Raw genomic sequence first — 19,475 nt, 5'->3', positions numbered from 1 at the left:
GGTATACACATTAATCCTGTGGAGGACATTCATTTTCCTATTACCATAATGTAGAGCACGGCCGCCTGATGATAAATGCAGCAATAAAAAAAATAGATGCAGAGTGGGGAGAGTCAGGGTAAAAAAGTGCACTGCTCCCAACCACCAGTCACTCATGGAGGGAGACTAATGGCACGTCTCCCTCTCTCTCTCTCTCTCTCTCACTCTCCATCTCTTTCTCACAGCATCCTGTTTCCCTAAATCAAGTGACCCAACTGACCTGCCGCACACACACACACACACACACACGCACACACACACTAGCCTGACAACAAGTAAACAAGTGAGCAAAGGCCATTTTACACATGCTTTAAAAAATAATTACTGCGCCGCCTCGACAAAGGCGGTGATTGTGCATCGCCGCTGACATATTTCACTGGGGGCATTTATTGCCGTCTGGCCTTTGAAGAGTAAGAGCTACTGAGCGAGGGGGGAGGGGGAGAAGTGGCCCACACCTGCATAACTGAGGAGGGAACACCTGTGCACCCTGCGGCTTGAACAAGGAGGGTCGATGCAGCTAATCCAGGGGTGAAAGCTGATCAGAGGACAGGGCCTGGAGAGTTCAGCAGCTCCCACTGCCTTGTTAGCCTTTCTTTAAAACGGGAAAAAAAAAAGTTACATCTATTGATTTTTTTTTTTGGGGGGGGGGGGACCACAGTGATTGCAAGAGAACAGTGACAAGACACAGTCAGTGTGAGGGAGGAACTGAGAGGAAGCTTTCCATGTTGAGCTTTAATTAGGCCGAATTTTAGCCTAATCATCCTGAAAATCGATACTCTGCCTGCAAATCTGTTTGTTTTCTGGACATCGAATAAAGATGGGACATAACAAAATGGAGCAAGCAAGCATGGTAAGGTGTTGATTGCTTATAATCATAGATAGTGATGAGGAACCACTTGACTTTGTATTCTATTTTATTTTTAGTGCATCAGATTGAGCTTTGTAGGTTTTTTCTTTTAAATCACACAGGACAAATTATGTTCAACGTGTCGTAGGCGATAATATCCTACCACATATAAAACATTTCAAAATGTAAATGCCCTTACATTTAATGTGCCATTTTCTATACATATAAATAATATCTGTAATGAGTCGTCGTAGTCATTAGTGTAATGTAACGTCAACCCATAAATTACAGCAAACTGTAAAATAGCTTTTAGTGGCATTAAATGGGACATAACATGCTCTTTAAAACGCATTAAGATCAAATATAAATCTAAAGCTATTCATCAAGAAGGACATTATTGGAGCAAATTTCTGAGGTGGTTTTAAAAAGCTGTTTCAGACTGACTCACTTTGAGCACTTGAGGGCAAATAATCAATAACTGTTGATGGGAGAACATCTTTAAAATGAAAAGGTTGTACAATGTGCACAAGTCTGATTTTAGAGAGTCAGCGTTCAGAGTTTGGACCATGGCAAACGCCTGCACGCTTCTGACATGGACATTAAACATGAAAAAGCCGAATTATCCGCAGTAAATGCGATATGTTACAACAGCTGCGCGGCAATCACAGTAAACACAGGAAGTGCACGCGAGCGACGTAACAAACAAACAAACAAACGTCGCCAGTGAAGTTGCAAAAGCGCTCGTGAAGTAAGTTGTGGCCACGGCTGTCCACTTCCTAAATCTAGTGCAGTGGACAGAGGAACACACACACACACACAGAGTAAAAGAGAGTGAGCAGAGAAATAAAAGCTTTTCTTTTTTAGGGGGGAGAAAAACTTACCAGGAGCGAAGTGGGGGAAAAATGGCAGGTATATATTTCCTCCTCGCGTGAAAAAAAAGTCAAAAAGGGACACGCCAGGTGAGAAGTCGCTGTCCTCTGTACTCGCAGAGATCTTCACACGTGACTGCCCAAGTTCACCATAACGCAGAGAAAAGGAACAACAAGCCTCGGAGTAAATAAAAAAAAACCGCTCAAATGTGCCACACACACACACACACACACAAACTGCACACGCGCGCACACTCTCTCCCCTCTCTCTCTGTGTCTCTCTCTCCTGCTGCTGCCGCTGCTGCTGTCTCCCGTCAACGCCGCTGTTATTACTAATGCAACAGAGGGGAAAAAGCAGTACACCGAGCCCCGATTGAATGACGCGCAATGCGAGGAAGAAGCCGCTTGTTTTTTTCTCTCTTCTTCCTCTTCTCCTTCTTCTTCTTCTTCTTTTTTTTTTACCCCCGTTACGATTCAAACACACATCAAGATGTATCCCAGCAAGCAAGTATATTTGGGACTAGAAACCAACCCCCCCCACACACACACCACCACCACTACCACCCCCAGGGGAGGCACTTGCTTGGTGCGTGGAGGTGTGTTGTTATTTTTGGGCGTACTGCGACCCCGTGCGACGTCAGCGCCACCTCCAACGTAAATAACCACACACACAAAAAGTTTTGTTTTCCTTAGTTTGGACACTAGTTTGTTTTGTTTTTTTAAAATACGGGGGTTTGTGTTACTCCATGTGTTTGCCAGGCACGGCGGTGTGTTCGGCGGCTGGTTCAAAGCGGTTCAAAGCGGCTGATAAGCGTCGTTATTGTTGGGGGGGCTTGAGCCGGTAAACCCACCGGTAACGGAAAGATGCTTCCGACCCAGAGATTAGTGCGCACTTTGCTGCACCTGAGAAACGGGGCTTCAAAAATCCTGGAGGCTAAACCGATAAGTCGATTAAATGACAAAATAAACAAAAACACACATAACATTTAAAGTGTGTGAGAAATAATAAAAACATTTTATTTTATATTTTATTTAAAAAAAACATTCTTCCTCCTACGACAGTGAATGTGTCCGCTTTTTTTATGTTTTTCATCAAAAATGATTTTAGGAAATTGTTTACATTTACATCATTTTGTTTGAAAACAAAACATATTCTAAGATAAATGGGGGGAAATAGTTGGGAATATGGGCATTATTGGGCAAAATAGAGATCGATTTTGTTTACATACAAACAACACAAACAAGTCACATCTGTAAATGTTCAGTATAATTCGCATTTTTTTTGTGGTGGCAAATACAATTGTATAATAATCATATTTATTTATTTATGGCTGATTAATTTGTAGATTTTTTTAGGGTATTCTAGTCGTATAGAGTTGTATGTATAGAGAAATTGGATTTCAGTCTTGTACATTTTCACGCAAGCATCCTTAAGTTTAGATTACGTATTACTTGTTCTAAATGTCGTCGCACTGTTACACATTTTATTAGGGGGGTGAAAAGTATTTGCACTGTTTGAATGAAGAGATTTTTTTTTTCTTATTAGCTTATTATTCATAAAAAGAGTAGATTCGATATTTAAACAGTGAGCAGTATTACAATTGTTATATATATATGTATATTCTGTATGCTTTCTTCACGTTCACGGTCAAGAAATGACTGACCAGCATATTATCAACCTGAGAAAAGAAAGGATGTAGCGACATCATTTTCTTCAAAAAATGTAAAAAACGTGACAAGTGAATCATGTCTCATTTCCTCTGATGTCAAGATTTACAATCCTATATGTGCTATTTGTTTTATGAAGGAATGACTGTGAGAGAATACATGGATTGGAGGTTGGGTGCAAATTAAAACACGGTTTATATTATATTTAAAACATGTGCATGTGAGTCAGTGCCAACATATTTTTTTGAGCAATTAAAAATATATTTTTTTTATTATTTGCTTCCTTTTTTTAATCCTTATACTGCTTGTAAAACCTTTTCCACCCCACATGGGTGGACATGGTATTATATACTGTTCAATTTATTGTGCTTTGCAGTTTTAATATGCAATTTCATATGTCGTGTGCTGGAAATTAATAAAACAACTACTTGAGAGTGTTTGAAAATGTGCGAAAAAGGGCCTTTACCATTTCCTCTTGCCAAGTGCAGGTAGTCCTTTTTATGTTTGTTATGAATCGTGATTGCCATTAAAATCCTATCAAATGAAAGCAGGAGAAAACAGCATCCGAGAAATGATTAGACTGAGAAGAGGGAAACAGGAGTGGAGGGACTTGTGATCGTCTGCTGCCATCTACCGACCACTACTGGTAATGCAGCCTGCCCAAGGTGACAGTGAAAACAAAGGGCTGTAAATAACTTGAGGGGGATTTTTTTTTTTTTTTTTACCCCTTCCATTTTCCCACCTACATTTTGTCAACACTTGGAATTCATTATCACAGGAACTTGAAATGCTAATTAACTTAGTTAAATTGTGGTCAACATTCCAACATTTTACGCACATTCTCATCACATAGTGCCATCTACTGATACTTAGTGGACATGCAAGTTGTCCTCCAGGTTCAAGATGTCTACAAAAGAGCTGTAAACATTTAAAAAAGAATCTGTTCTGTATTGTTGATTTCATTTTCACAGCCTGTTGTACAAGTTGTTTGTGATATATTCTTAAGACCTAACATATTTTTTTAAGTATGGTAGGTTTAAGTCCAGTTTGAGGTTAAAAATAATTTATAATCATTAAAGAGATTGTATTTATCTGATAACTTCTGATACAATGTTGCAATTACAAGTAAAAGACAAAACAGAGGGATCTAACAAATACTAAAGTAAGTGTAGAAGATATATTGGATTTGGGGTTAAGGATTGGTTCAATTAGACGAGTCCAGTCCTCTGATCCAAGATGCAGTGAACCTAAAAAACGAAGGTTGTCTCCAATGTCGGCGATAGCAACTGATCTGTAGAAAGATTCCTTCGTTTCTTCCACTACACACATGGAGGGTCTGCAGCGATCAGACACGACGAGGCACTTCAGCAGAGCCGGCCCTTTCCAACACAAGTGCTCGAACTGCACGGCTTCGTGTAAATGTTTTTTAAACGGACCAGAACAAACAAAAAACAAACAAAGTGTTATCTTTTCCTGCAAAACAACTGAAGAGCTTCGTAAACAATTTACATCGAATGACATCAGGGGATGTCAAATTGAGTTAAAGAGAATGTTTTGATTACATTTGATTAATCGAAATATAAATGAACACAGAGTTTGATGTTCTAGAGAGAACACTGATGACTACTTCTACTCATCATGAAAGAAACTTAAAGCTTCCCAGCTTTAAATGATATAAATTATTTATTTTTCCTTTCAGCTGCTCCCATAGGGATTGCCAAAACATTTATGTTCTATCCATGTGTGCAGATGCGCTGCACATACGAAAGTGTGAGTGAACGGGTGTGAATGGGTGAATGGCAAAATTGTTGTGTAAAGCAGCTTTGAGTGGTCATCGTGACTAGAAATGCGTTATATATATAAATACAGACCATTCACTTATGCACTCTAAGTGGACGGATATATAAGGCAATTTGGGTTTCAGTGTCTTGCCAAGGAAGGGATACATTGGTATGCACACTCAAGGAGCTAGGTGTCAAACCTCCAAGCTTCATTCAACCACTGCAATTCCATCTTATTCATGTATGTGGGAACTGTGCAAGAATTCCAGTGCACTAGCACTTGGGCAAATTAGTGAATGTTGACAAGTGAAATTATATAAAACACATTTACAGAGCAAAAGATAAAGCAGGTTTATAGCACAATGTGTACATTGTCAATACGCAAGGCACCTTATATCTGCTCACAGATATAAGGTATAAATAGCCACTGCTGATTTTGGACAAAGGTATGGTCACACAGTCTCTATTGTTGCTGTGCTGCAAATGCAGACAAACTTTCACACTCCAGCCACAAGGATAGACAGTTTTTTGGGACTGCATTCACCCCCATACCCCATCCCAGAACCTAATACAGTACACATATGTCCTTGGCATCCATCCCAGACATCAGCCTGAGAACATACACGCACCTTGCACCCTCTCACCCTAAAGCTCCACATTGCTCAAACCCCAAATATTTTAAGATAACTCATTGAAAGCCCCCTGTTCACAGAGACTTTTTTTGACCCAGAAATTGATGTTTTTTTTCCATCTTTTTGTTGTTCCATTGTTTTTTATTCCGAAATATACAATTGAGTTTGTTCACTTGCAGGAACAACATTTAGATAAGTAGGCCATGCACTTCAAATAAGGACCTTCGAACAACAGCTTCACTTTAACTCACCTCTGATGTAATAGCTATGTTTTCATGCATTTATTTTGTAACTTGCATAGATATTGTGAGTGGATAACTGAGAGAATAGCCAGTCTGCCATGGTCTAGTTATACGTGTCCTATTAATAGGCCTTGGCTCAGGCTCACAATGTTCAGCTGTAACCGAACTCCATCTGTCAAGTCACGTCCTCTCTCCTCTACAGTGTCACTGCAGCCAGGCTCGAGGCAGTCTGGTCTGTGCCACCCTCAAAGCCATACAGACGGACGGACGGGCAGACAGCTGCCTCGCAGTCCATTGCACAGTATGGAGGCTCTGTATATCCAACCCAGAAAAGAGGATGGGCTGATTACAGAAGAAAAAGAGCGCGGGGAAAGTGCAGAACAGGAAGCAGTTGAAACAGAGGCCCTGTCTCCGTTGGGCTCCACCACAGACGAAGACACAGACGAAGACTCAGAACCGGAGCCCCCACCTGTTGCTCGCAGGAAGGTGTCATTTGCTGATGCATTCGGCCTCAACTTGGTATCAGTTAAGGAATTTGACAATGTTGACGTCACAGAGCAACAAGTCGACTCGCCTCCCGAGAGCGAAGCAACCTGTGTTTTAGAGGAATTCCACATGATATGTCTGTTTACGGTCCCTTCATCCCAGGAGGAGCTGGACCAGAGACTACAGGAGCAGAAGGTTGAGCTGGAGAGCATAGAGCTTCTCCCAGGAACCACCACTCTCCGCGGTATTATCAGGGTGCTCAACCTCTGTTACAGTAAGTATGTTTATGTACGGATCAGCCTGGACTGCTGGAACAGCTACTTTGACATGATGGCAGAGTATGTTCCCGGATCTAGTGACAGGAAAACAGACAGGTTTTCTTTCAAATACACTCTGATTCCTCCCTCTGGGAAAGAGAGGACCCGAGTGGATTTCTGCCTGCGGTACGAAACATCAGTGGGCATGTTCTGGGCTAACAACAAGGAGATGAACTATGTGCTGTTCTGCCACAAGAAAGGACCAGGGAAAGAGCATGGGCGTCCAGAGGTAGAGGAGAATAACAGCTACAAGGGCAAGCGGAGCTGTCTCAAACTCAACAGGTGACAGAATTTGATGCGTCTGATGAGTCTTTTTTTTACAGATGCCACTGAATGACAAAGATGAGTGGAGATAATCATGTAACCTCTTGTGTGTCAACAACACAGCAATCAATATTCAAAAATAACACTTCTTTGGATAACTTTTTTAAGAGAACAATTAGACTTTACTACAGTGTTTATTGAGAGCAAAACCTCCCACTGCTTGCTGGCTGGCTTGTGTGTTTATAGTAAGCGGTTATGTAATGATTTGGTGCTGGGTGTCTGAACTGTAGAACACACATTGCCCATTTAAGGTCAAGTATCTCTCCAGGTTTCCATGACATCCCATGAGGAAAACAGCAACAAATGCACCCATCTTTTTTTTTTTTTTTAAATCCTCTTTGTCACAAAAAGCTGTGTACAAAATCTCTTCTTTCTGTGATGGGAATAAAAGATCCTCACTGTGCATTTATGCATGTTCTGAAAGACATGACAATGTGATGATGCATTATGCAGATACATGCTTACAATGTTCAGCAATAAGAGTGTGAGGTGAGTGCTGATGCTGAGAAAAAACAGCAGTGTAAGTGTTGAGGATGTGTCGTCTGCGTACCATACAGTATTGATGAGTGTATGTGATGCTGTTACAATCATTTTTGAATCACAGGAGGGGAAGTGCAGTGGAAAAGGCTGAGGAGTCGATTAACACAACAACAGTTTCTGCAGGTGTGTTTTGGTGCATGTGCGAGTGTGTTTGTGTGTGCATATGTACAAGTGTGTGTATTTACATAAGTTTGCAGGCAAACTCTGACTCTTTTGCATTGTCAATCACTTTGCAGAAGCACTGGCCACTCATTATGCAGAGGAGGCTGTCAGAAAGATAATGGACAACACAGAGATACAGTCATTATTGTACCATGAAGAACACAAACCTCTGGTAAGCTTCTCGTTCTCGTGAAACTGTCTGGGAACTGACTGTCCTTAAGTAAACACCATGCATGTGCACGCGCAAATGTAAACCGTAAAAATAAGGTGACAAAATAAGTGTGTTCTTACAAAAGGAATGAGAGGCAACCGAGCAGGAGATGCACGTCATGCTGCACAGTGTTGAACAGGTCCCAGAACCTCAACTAACCTGATACTTGAGAACACGTCCGAAATCACATGTGCAAAATGTTAAAAATAAATACAGTACTGCAAAAGTCTCAGGCCACAATTAGTTGTGTTGTTATAGCAATGCGACAGTGACTGCATATAATTATTTCTCACTCTCTTTATGAGAATAAATCAATAAAATGCAGGAAATGTGCAAACGTGACCTTACAGCTGAACAAGAGTGAGACCATGGACCTTTTACACGTATATAGAGTGGTCAGTGGTACCACCTGTATTTGTCCTGCTCAGTCAAACATGGCTTACATGAGGTTGACTGAAGACTTAACTGAGCATTACATATACATTTTGTACAAGTATATAAATATATATACATATTTACATATACATATTTATATATATACATATACCATTAGTTATAGCACGGTATAAAGTTATACCATTCCATTTTAAATGCCAAAGATCACAGATGCTAGTCCATTTCCCCCCCAAAAAATCAGCAAACTAACTTAAGATTTGGCATTCAAGCTGTTGTAAAGACATGTCTGCCATTCCTCACGGAAAGCACCTCCCACAGTGGGGAAATTCCCTTGTTAAAGCAGCTCCCAAAAACAGTATAAAATGCAATATTAATTTAGCAATACAATACAGGCTATGGATATAATAACATTGGAATTGGCAATGGTTTTATTTACCAGTATGACAACAATCCCAAGCAGTCTGTGAATACAGGGAAAACAGCTGATAAAACCCAGATATTAATGACATAGACAATATGAGATCATCTGGACAGAAGAAGAAATAAAAGAGCAGCCTAAATCTAAAGAAGAATTGTTCAAGATAAGCTAAATACCAAGAGAGTTTGTATTATTTTTATGGTTATTATAGTGTACGAATTTCGTGAATTGCGTACGCATTTGACTGAAAAAGAAATATGGATGACGACAAAGCTAGTGGTAGTTTAAGACTTTTGGACAATACTGTAAACTTGATCGTGTAAACAAAATAGTGACTGTGTGCCCAGGTTGTGGCAGCGTTGCAGTTCATTGCATCAGCACGTTACTCATTTAACTTCCTCGTGAAATGGGCCCTTTCACAAATTATTTTGGCTTGGAGCTCGTGTTGTGGTTTAAGTAACAGATGACCTTAAAGACAAACAAACTGTATGCTTGTAGCTTTGACACTTCTACAAGTATTTCCAGCATAAACACTTGGTTTGACCTTTGTCCTTTCTGACAGGTGGATAGCATAAAAACCTGGCACAGAACACCACGTTTGGCACGTGTACAGGATTCCCCATCCCAGAGGAGACAAGCACCAAAGACTTATTCACATGACTTCACCACTGGCCAAAAGGTCTCTCAGCCCACGACAGCTGCATGGAGTGAATCTGCGAGCGCTCTCTACAACCAGCGAAAGAAACCCATCGACAGTCCGCAGGTTCTCACATACCATCAGATTCCTCTGCTTACGCTGGACTGGAAAAGTGAGAAACCGCAGCCGTGGGGAGCTGCTGACGTGGACGACATTTGGAATGAAAGTGCTAAACCGACCAAGTCAAAAGCATTCAAAGAGAATACACCTTCTATTAGTGACTTGTGGGAGACCTTTCTTAGTGGCACAGATGATACCAGTGATAAAGAAACATCAGTGTGTGATATATGGCAGACGTTTCTAAATGAGCCAAGCTGCAAGGACCATTCCGGTGTTCCCGAGTCAGAATGGCTGCAAACCGCCACATCGGTGTCCCCCTCAAATCATAAGGAGCCCCACATGCAATATTTAGCAAGCAGTCAAGCGTTCCAAGAATTTCAGTTGGGGTTGGATACAGCCACCTCTTTACAAGCAGAGACCTCAACGGCGTGTCACCCACCGTCCGACAAATGCGAAGCATCGCTGTCTGATGTCGCCTTGAACACTGAAGCCCTCCTGCCAGCAGAGGCACGTGTCAGCGGGCCAAGGGATGACAACAGAGAGACACAAGATGCGTCCCGAAGGTCACAGACAACCTCTGCAACAGATACTTCAACAGACACTAGCCTCCAGGGGGCAATGCCTGTGTCCGGGGGCACTGTTGACAGTTCAGCTGAGTGTCACAAGCATGCAATCTGGGAGCGAGCGGGAGAAGGAATAATAGGAGTAGCAGAAGGTATAGGAGGAGATGAGCCTGTCACACTGTACACAGCTAACTTAGTAACAAGCTCAGGGGAGTTGAAGACAACAGACATGACAGCAATGCCAGAATCTCAGAATGCCAGCAGTGTTGATATGATCTCCCAGGGAGCAAGGCTGGATGAGGGTCTTTCTTCTAGTGGGGAAGAGGAGGTTACAGGTACTGCACACAATACAACGGATGACACACTGGCATTTAGGAAGACAATCAGACAGGGGACAACGGATGGGGAGACGGTTGTCTTTTCCACATCCAGACAAAGAGCAGTGGAAAAGATCATGACAAACTGTATGGAAAATAAAGTATCTACAGCAGAGGAGATATTTAGGCCACATAAAACAGGGGGGTGTGAAATATCCCAGAGTTATGCAGATGAAAAACACGGCGAGGAATTCAGGCTGAACCGCAAGAATGAAAATCCATTACAGGAGAATGAGAGAGATGAAAATGAAATAAGACCTGCACAGTCACATGCGCACGAATTCAATCCAAGCCAAACATGTGAGGAAAATATCAGACCGAGCCTCATAATGGGAAATGAATTCAAATTGAATGAATCAGAAAACAAAGGCACGGCATCAGGTAACAAAGACCTGGTGGGATTCAGACAGGCACAGGTTGAAAATTCCTTTTGTGCTCAAACCACAGATACAAAGGGACCAATTAGTGCAGAATCTGAAGTATTTTTAGTTGAGGAGGCACGGCAACATAATGAAAAAGCTTTGCAAATAAATTCATCAGACTGGCAGGAGGGAGACGCACCAATCATTGCGGAAGTACATAATAAACATTCAAGGCCAAATAAAGCAGAGGAAGACCTGTATGCTCAGAAAGAGGAAGAGGAGGAGAACTTAGTGACAGTGATACAAAAAGAGGAAAATGCACTTAAACCAAGACCAGGTGAATATGAATCCGTCTCAAATCAGGCAGAAGGAGCAGAGAGTTTGAGTTGCAGTGGAATAATTGTAGAGCAACAAGAAACACACCCATCACTGCAAAGCACACACAGTGTGGAGATTAGAGAAGGGATCGAGGTCCTCGAGAGTGACCGCAATACAGTCGGTCCTTTTCCCGCAGATGAATGCAACCAGAATGTGATGAGAGTGGTATCATCACAGAACGTTACGGAGGGTCGGAGAGAGATTGTAGGCAGCGAAATGAGCCCAGGAGGAGTCGCGGCGAATGAGAATCTCGCAAGACGAGACACTCAACACCAGCCTGAGACAATAGAAAGAATAGAGGACGATGTGAGTCAGACAGTGAGCGATGAAAGAATGAGTATTGGAAAGCTGGAAATAGAAGCAAGAGACGAGTCGATGGGTCACGTGGAGGACCCTCAGTGGGGGAGCAATAACGTGTCAGACGAATTAAAAGAAGTGGAGAACCCTACACGTGTTGAATACAGAGAACTGTCTGAGGGAACAAAAGACCCCATTACAGCAGAAAGTACTGTAGCACGTGAGGTGGAGGAGTTGAGAGTGGAGGAGATATTCATAGAAAGATTTGGTGAAGATTTGGTCAGGAGGATTTGGGAAGAGGTGTTCAGTCGCAAAGTGCAGGACACAAATATTATTATACCTGATAGCACACATAACTGCAATCTTCTTTGCCAGGAAGGTAATAACTCGGGTGTATTCTCTCCAGAAGATCAGAGTCTAAGATTGTGTCGAGGCCCAGAGCAAACCACAGCGAGTGGTAGCAAAGAACTCTCCCCGACACAAAGTAGTCACTCGCTCATCGCAACAAATAAACCCCACTTTGGCAATGAATTACAGACAGATTTCAACTTGAGTGCTCATCTCAGTCGAGATCTCACTGCCACTTTAACTGCTCTGAGTAGGCAGTCGCTGGCTGAATCAGCTCAGAGCACCGGCTCTCCAAAGAATCAGGAAAACTGCTCTCAAATACGAAAAGGATCAGTCATCCAGCAGCAGACAGGTAGACAAAGAGAAGACTGTTCTGGGCAATTAAAAGAGCCTAATGGTCTGGTATGGTGGAGTATATACATGCTCACTCACATCACCAGACTTCTAATGTGCACCCTTTTAGTTGTTGGATTTTTTGTCACCCTTTTCCTCTTTGATTTCCCAGCGTTCTGTGCGGCCTACATGTTTTCCCTGTGCTGGTGGTTTTATAAGTGGAAGACACACCGGGCAGAGGTAGACAAAGACACGAGCAGAGAGTTCGCAGAGAGACGAGAAGGCGTTCAAGAGCGTTTTATCAACAATACATAAAATGTAAAATGAACAGAATCGTCTTCCATGTTTTCTCACTTTGATACTGCATTTTCAGAATGGCATGGCTATTGTTGCACCTTAAAACTCTTGCTACCTTTTGTATGTGTCTCCTAGTAATAAGTAGTTCAGGCGCAGAGTGATTATTATTATTTTTGTCCTTTCTCTTTGTTGTTTTCACTGGTGAAGTGACACCACACACAGATACAGTATATATACAAACAGACAACCATTACACTGAACAGACACGAGGGCATTAGGATAAAGCCGGTATAGGAAAGAAAGAAAGAAAGAACAGAATACTGTATAAAACCAGGGAACTCAGGGGTTGGGAGAAGTCATTTTTACATTTTGTAGCTGGCAGTGTTACTTAAGTATCCGAAATGGTATTAAGATAATACAACTTTGAGATTGTGATTTTAATTAAACTCCTCATTTTAAAGTAGAAGGATGTTGTTTCTCTGTTGTTGGTTATGTTAATTGTGGACTTAACTATGGACTTAAATTGATGTAGTGGAGAAACCCGCAACTTCTGCATTAATTATCAGTGAAGTGACGGTATGGATTGGTTGTTTGGGAATTGGTGATAAAGATTATTGTTGTCAGACATGGTGCAAGTGAAGATGTTGTTGGTGATTTGATCGGTTTTCCAGCAGGCTGTAAGAGAGTTTTTACGTGGATGTCGTTCTACGTCTAGCATCATGTTGTTGTACTTGTGTTTTTGGGTCTCTTTTGAATATTTCAGCTGGTTTGTCAAGAAGTTGTGAGGAAAGATAACGCGGTGACCTTTTGGATTTTTCATTTCCCCCGAGATTCTATTTTTTTTCCCAGTATAATTGAGTTGTCAGCGGCTCATGTAACAAAAACTATAATGAGTGTTTGAACGTTTGAAGTCATCCTCTGTTTTCTTAAATTAAAGTCAGTGAAGAGGTGTAATTGACGAGTAGAGCCAGGGAAACATATTAAGTCAGCCTCTTCATACATTGGCTATGTTGTTGCATTTGCTGATGTCAAAGTTCGGCGGATAAATTATAAAATTGACACAATGTGGCCCTTTAAATCTGTCTGGTTCTTGTTAATCAGTGATAACCAAAAACTCTTAACAAACAAAACTCACAATAATTCACTTGTTGTCTTAGTCCATTCAGATTTATGTGTATGTTGTGTGTGTGTGTGTGTGTACATTTGCTGTGTTTTATGGGCCCAATATTACTTGACAGTGTACCTAATGGAACAAAGCGACTTACCTAGCTTTTCTTCAATAAAGGAAATTCATATGACTGAAGAAACCGGTGGTGAATTTGTGACACTGCATGCTCGCTGCTTCACAACGAGATAACGGTGGAGACAGCCGATGTAATGGTGTTTTAAGACTTCATACCTGCCACTGACCCGGAGATGATGCCCTTCACAGACCAGAGGAACAGTCAGCAGTTCTTTGTTCTTGGATTTGCTGTAAAGATAATTCAGACATTTAGAGGAACTTCTCACACCAAGAATAAAGTCCAGAATTATGACCACGTTTGAAGCAAATCATCTTAGGAAGTTTCAACAATTTCATATATCTCTGCTCTTTGTGGTGCTATATATATATATATATTTATTTTTTTATCAAAAGAATCACATGTTGATAACCAAATTACTTACTTTGAGCAGCACTTGCTTGCCCTGAAAGGAGCCATTCGTCATTACAGGTTTTAGTGCCTGCTGACAGGAGTTGGAACAGAGTCAGATTCATACAGCAAATAGCCCATTTCATCCCCACTGCTCGCGTGACTTGCATTACCACAAGGTTAATAACGCAGTAGGTTAAAAATCCCACATTTTGACTTTGTAATGTCCAATTTACTGCCCTTAACAGATGCCCTTTCCACAACATTTGGGAAACATTTTTATAATGTGTGCTCATTCCAAAGGAATAATGTATTGTATACATTTTGCAATGTAATGAGATGTGATTGCATGGCAATGTGCCAGATGTAGCCATGGCTAAACACAGACACACACACAATACTTAATAACACTTAGGACAGGTAAATAAAAATGACAACAGACATTTCCACAACATGTCTTCTCATTTTCTGTGTATACTGATGCTTCAGTGTTGTCAGCTCAGGTATTATCTGCGAGATGACCACGAGCAGAGCGATCTGACTGTCTGACACTGTGGTTTCAGTGACCCTCCAGTTCAGTAAAAGTCACTTGATCCCGTCTGGGGTATGCTGACCTTTTGTAAGCTGTTTCCAAACCCACGCTGACTCCTTTAGAAAACTGGCCATAAGCCAGTGTTGTCGCAGCAGAAGGCTACTGCTCTCTGGACGTCGCTCTGAGGACAACACAGTGCAAACCTGGCACAGCTACTGGAGTGCACAGACAAAAAGTAGCAGTGACGGGAGGAGGGTAAGATACCGGGACAGAATATTGATGAGCTTATCCTGCAGTGGAAGACGACTTGTTTTACGACAGATGAACATGTCATGTGAGGAACGTAAATTCATGACAGAACGACTTGGAAGAGGGAAGAGGAACAGGTCACATGTCCAAAGGGTTTTCCTTACACAACGCTGCTGGCAACGAGACATGCAGAAGCTGTTGGGAAACTTTATCACCAACAATCATGTGATCGGGACAATTTCAGCCATCTAATGTCGCAGACTGTGCCCCTGATTAATATCCTGTATAGTGAAAATATTCATATAAAATCAGTATATAAAGGGTCAGAATGAATGAAATAATATGAACTCCTGAAAACTAATAACCATGAAACTTATTTAAATAAATACTCAAATAGGTATTTTGGATATTTAATGGATGATACATCATCAAAGCAAAAGGCATAAAGTGTATAAATAATAATATATTATACAAACATACACAATAAAATACATGTATACACAATAATAATACTATATAAGATAATGTGAAAAAACTGTTTAAAATGACATGGCAGTGATCAATTACTACTTGTGTTACTGTACTGTAAAACGTTTATTATTATTATTAGTAATAGTATTAATAAGAATGCCACTGCAAACGTTTAGAAAATGCATCCCATTTTCCCCTACTGACCTAGATGCAATCCCACATTTTATCCAGCAGATGGCAATGCTGCCCTACTTTGCAAACCATCATGGCCTCAAATCAAAAACAGGGCTCAGTTCATTGTAAATAACATACAAATCGAATGATTACATCAAGCAAACATTTTACATCAGTGGCACAATCCTAAATTTAAGATGCAATTTTGCATGAGACGTTGTTTTGACCCAGGCAGTGACAAATATAACCTATTTTTGTTTTGTTTTGTTTTGTTTTGTTTGGTCCCAATGGTAAAATCACTGCAGTGAAGTGCAATGCTTGGGACAAGAGGGTGCATGAGGACATGGTGTGTGAGTGGATGAGAGCGAAGAAAAAAAACTAAGGGAAGGGCCATGTTATGTGGCAAAGGGGACCAGAGGCACTTCGCTGACAGATTGGAGAACTGACAGAATGCATCGTCCACACTCTCCTCAGTCAAGGGAACCATCCCTCTCTCTCTCTCTCTCTCGTCCACCTTTTCAGCCTCTCTGTCGGCACCTTGTACTCCTCTTCCTGAAACCTTCAACCTTGACAGCCTCATCCCACCCTTTCTCTTCCTCAACAACGGCTGCCCTTCCCCTTCGCCTCAGCCTCGCCCACTTCTGTGACTACCTTAAGTGACTCCACATTCCCAGATGTCCACTGGCACTCTTGCATCACTGAGACGTCCACGCTCTCTGCCGTTGCCATTTGGCATTTTAAAGCTGTGCGCGCGTGGGACACAGTCATCGCTCGTTGCACACTAATTGCAGTATAGTGACTGCAAGAGGATTCACGTGGGATTAATGCAGTGGAGTGGAACCACAGGCCTGGAGGTTTTTCCTCACATTATGTGTGTTTGTTTTCAGGTTAAAGATGGGCGGGAAACAAACACCATATGTTTCACCTGATTTCCTACACTACATATAATAAAGTTGTGCGCCAGGGGAGATAACATGCAGAATATCTATATCTATCTCTCTTAATCTAGCTCCCTTTTGTGTTTTGCACTGTAAACACACATACTCCACTTGTACGGGGATGCACTGCGAAATATATCTTGTGTTTTTATAACGCTCATTACAACGCTCCTATTTCCTGTGCTTTCATTTGGACCATTACAGATGACAGAGTTGTTTGTCATCTTTAGTGCTGTCAGCTGGGTTTCTTTCATCACGACGAGGAGGTGTGAGAAAAGAAAGAGGAGAAGGATGAGCAGAAGAGGTGGAGGAGGGGCAGATATAACACTGGATTCACAAGAGCCTCAGAATTAGCCACTGCTTTTGCACCATACCTATGCAAATGTTGAGATGAGAACGTCAAGAGGACAAAAACGAGAATTGCCCTGGTCATATTGATTGTTTTGGGGGTGAAGATGAAAGAGAATAATCTAATATTAAAACCTATTTTTCAAAATGAAAAGTTACAAAGTGCAGTCTAGACAAAGACATTTATGATAAGTTATTTGATAAGTTATGAAAAGTGTGTGCCCCACGAGGTGCTGGATGGCAGCACCGGATGATAAATACTCTCAATTGTTTCATAGTTGTTTAGCCTAAATCATCTCAACCCATATTTCTTGAAAAGCAGTACGAGTGTGAGGTGAGGCGGCTTGTTAGATAGACGTTGTTTGCGATGCAGAGTGAATCACGATGAGCTATTTTTTGTGCTGCATTTCCCTGAGAACATTTTCCTTTGGCTGCCATTTCTGAACTTTGGAGAAAAAACATGTTCTTTGTTCTATATAAGCAAGAAAGCGTACCCTTACTAGTAATTGTTGAGCAATATTTTCAGGGCTCAGAAATGTTCTAAATAGCAACCATTAAGGAGAAATTCAAACCTTGGATTGTCTGCTGTCAGTTATTCTGACACCAACAGTGCAACTCATAACATTAATGATTCCTGCCAGCCTGAATAAAAGGCGGAAAACAGCTTTACTCACATCGTTTCTATTACTTAAATAATGGTAGTTTCTGTGCCTGACACAATATTAACATCATAAGAAACAGATATCATCACAAAGCAGCTGAGAAGCAGCATTCATTATTTTTTTTTTGGGGGGGGGGGGGGGGATTTCTAAAACCTATTTTTCTATTTTCTTGTAAGAAATGGAAGCGGTAAATATGTGTTCATGGTTTCTTTTGTTTTTAGAAGTGTGAAAATACCAACAATAAGGCTAAACACTTACCTTCAAACACTGATGTTGCGCTGTCAAGCTCCAGGAAGTACACAAACTTTTAGCTTCACAGAGATATGTTTGCAAACAGCTTAAGAAATGACAGTCAGCTTTATGTAATGTTCAAAAACTGACAGAAAGTTCCCCAGTCATTCACAGTCTATAGCTCCTGCATTTAAATATAGCAGTAAGAGGCTAATTCTTAAGCTACTGAGAAGACTACAAACTTGATAGCTTAGCAGCAGGCTACAAACAACCCATAATGCAACAGGGTCAGGTGATTGGCAGCCATGGCCATTTCCACTAGGACCAAATGGTGTATTTTGCAGAAACCTTAATAAAAAACACAGAAAATGTTATTTTTACACCAGTGTTTGATTGTAAAGGATTACAATAATGTGATATACAACATCATTGGGATTGTAGTTGAATAGTTAGCGGTGAATTTAGTGACACTGTGAGAAGAAATTCAGCATTGTATCTAAGAATATAGACTAGATTAGAGCCATAGGTGAAGTAATTTAAAGGCGCAGTGTGTAAAATTGAGGTGAAATAATTTGGCAGTTATTTAAGATAAAATAATTATATTTAAGGGTCACACAGTTGGTGTAGTGATTGTTCCTGTGTGTGTGGGTTTTCTCAGGGTTCTCCAGTTTCCTCCCACGGTCCAAAAACATGCAGATTTGGGGATTAGGCAAATTGGACAAAATTGACAATAGATGTTAGTGGGAGTGAGTGAGTAATTATATTTATTTTTTGGACAAAGTGTGCAATCACCTGAGTTTTGATGCAAATTGAGGTCAACATAGGTTCTCCACATATAGGGTGAGGTCAGGGATATTCAGGTGCAACATGTAACTTCCCCAATTACACAATTTTTACGTTGAAAAAAATGATCTGTACTCAAGAAAAACAAAGTTAATAGCCACAACTCAGTACAGACAGAACTACTTGAGTTAATCTGCTTTTCCTTTTCTATGCGAGATGTTGTTTCACTGATTGATGTACCTGACATTATCATTTGTAAGTCAACATTGTTTAACTGTCCAAACAAACACACATAAAGCAGTTGCACTCCCACAGACCACGGTTGCAAACCGAACCATTATAAATGAGAACATTTATTTTGCGGTTGCAGTGTTTTATAGATGGCAGCAGTAAATTAAACCGGAGCTGTTTCCATAGCAATGCATTCCCAATAAAAGCTGTTGCAGTCATAACAGACTGATGATTCCACACGAGTGTCTGATGAAAAAGGAGCTTATTTGAACGCGCTGCTGAGACTCAAGGACACATTCCTCTTGTTTATATGATCAGTTAAACTAAAATAGTCAAAAGCATTAAACTGTTCTCCATTCTAATTGATGGACCAACATCAGCTAAATGTAAGCTAAAGTGAGTCCCTATACAGCCACACAGATAATAAAAGTTATTGGGCCCAAGTTAGTAACCATTCATTTAGTTGGACTTAGGTTTGCTGTTGTTTGCATTTATATTTCACAACTAAATCTTTAGATTGAGTGAAAATTTAAAGCAGCTGTTTACATTACTCACTTAACAATGTGTGCCTTAAAAGAACT

General features: G+C 40.9%; 2 protein-coding genes across 2 annotated transcripts in view; one reads left to right on the top strand and one right to left on the bottom strand.

Moving 5' to 3' along the window:
• Positions 1-2,216, bottom strand: part of foxp2 (forkhead box P2) — a 96,322-nt gene extending 94,106 nt beyond the window's left edge. The window contains exon 1 of the mRNA XM_058626144.1: positions 1,768-2,216. The gene's annotated coding sequence lies outside the window, so the exon portion shown is untranslated. The remainder of the gene's footprint in view (positions 1-1,767) is intronic.
• ppp1r3aa (protein phosphatase 1, regulatory subunit 3Aa) lies at positions 715-13,951 on the top strand. The gene is made up of 5 exons (XM_058626136.1): positions 715-889; positions 6,281-7,163; positions 7,810-7,868; positions 7,982-8,079; positions 9,495-13,951. The coding sequence occupies exons 2-5, from the start codon at positions 6,382-6,384 to the stop codon at positions 12,660-12,662; spliced, it is 4,107 nt and encodes a 1,368-aa protein (XP_058482119.1). The 5' UTR covers positions 715-889; positions 6,281-6,381; the 3' UTR covers positions 12,663-13,951.
• Positions 13,952-19,475: the final 5,524 nt, after the last annotated feature.

This window comes from Solea solea, chromosome 3 (assembly GCF_958295425.1).
Source record: "Solea solea chromosome 3, fSolSol10.1, whole genome shotgun sequence".
Taxonomy (NCBI): domain Eukaryota; kingdom Metazoa; phylum Chordata; class Actinopteri; order Pleuronectiformes; family Soleidae; genus Solea; species Solea solea.
This window is presented reverse-complemented; position numbering and strand designations above follow the sequence as displayed.

Coding starts and splice junctions, on each gene's coding strand:
- ppp1r3aa (XM_058626136.1), top strand. CDS start 6,382: ATGGAGGCTCTGTATATCCAACCCAGAAAAGAGGATGGGCTGATTACA. Junction 7,164..7,809: donor AGCTGTCTCAAACTCAACAG/GTGACAGAATTT, acceptor TTTGAATCACAG/GAGGGGAAGTGCAGTGGAAA. Junction 8,080..9,494: donor ATGAAGAACACAAACCTCTG/GTAAGCTTCTCG, acceptor CCTTTCTGACAG/GTGGATAGCATAAAAACCTG.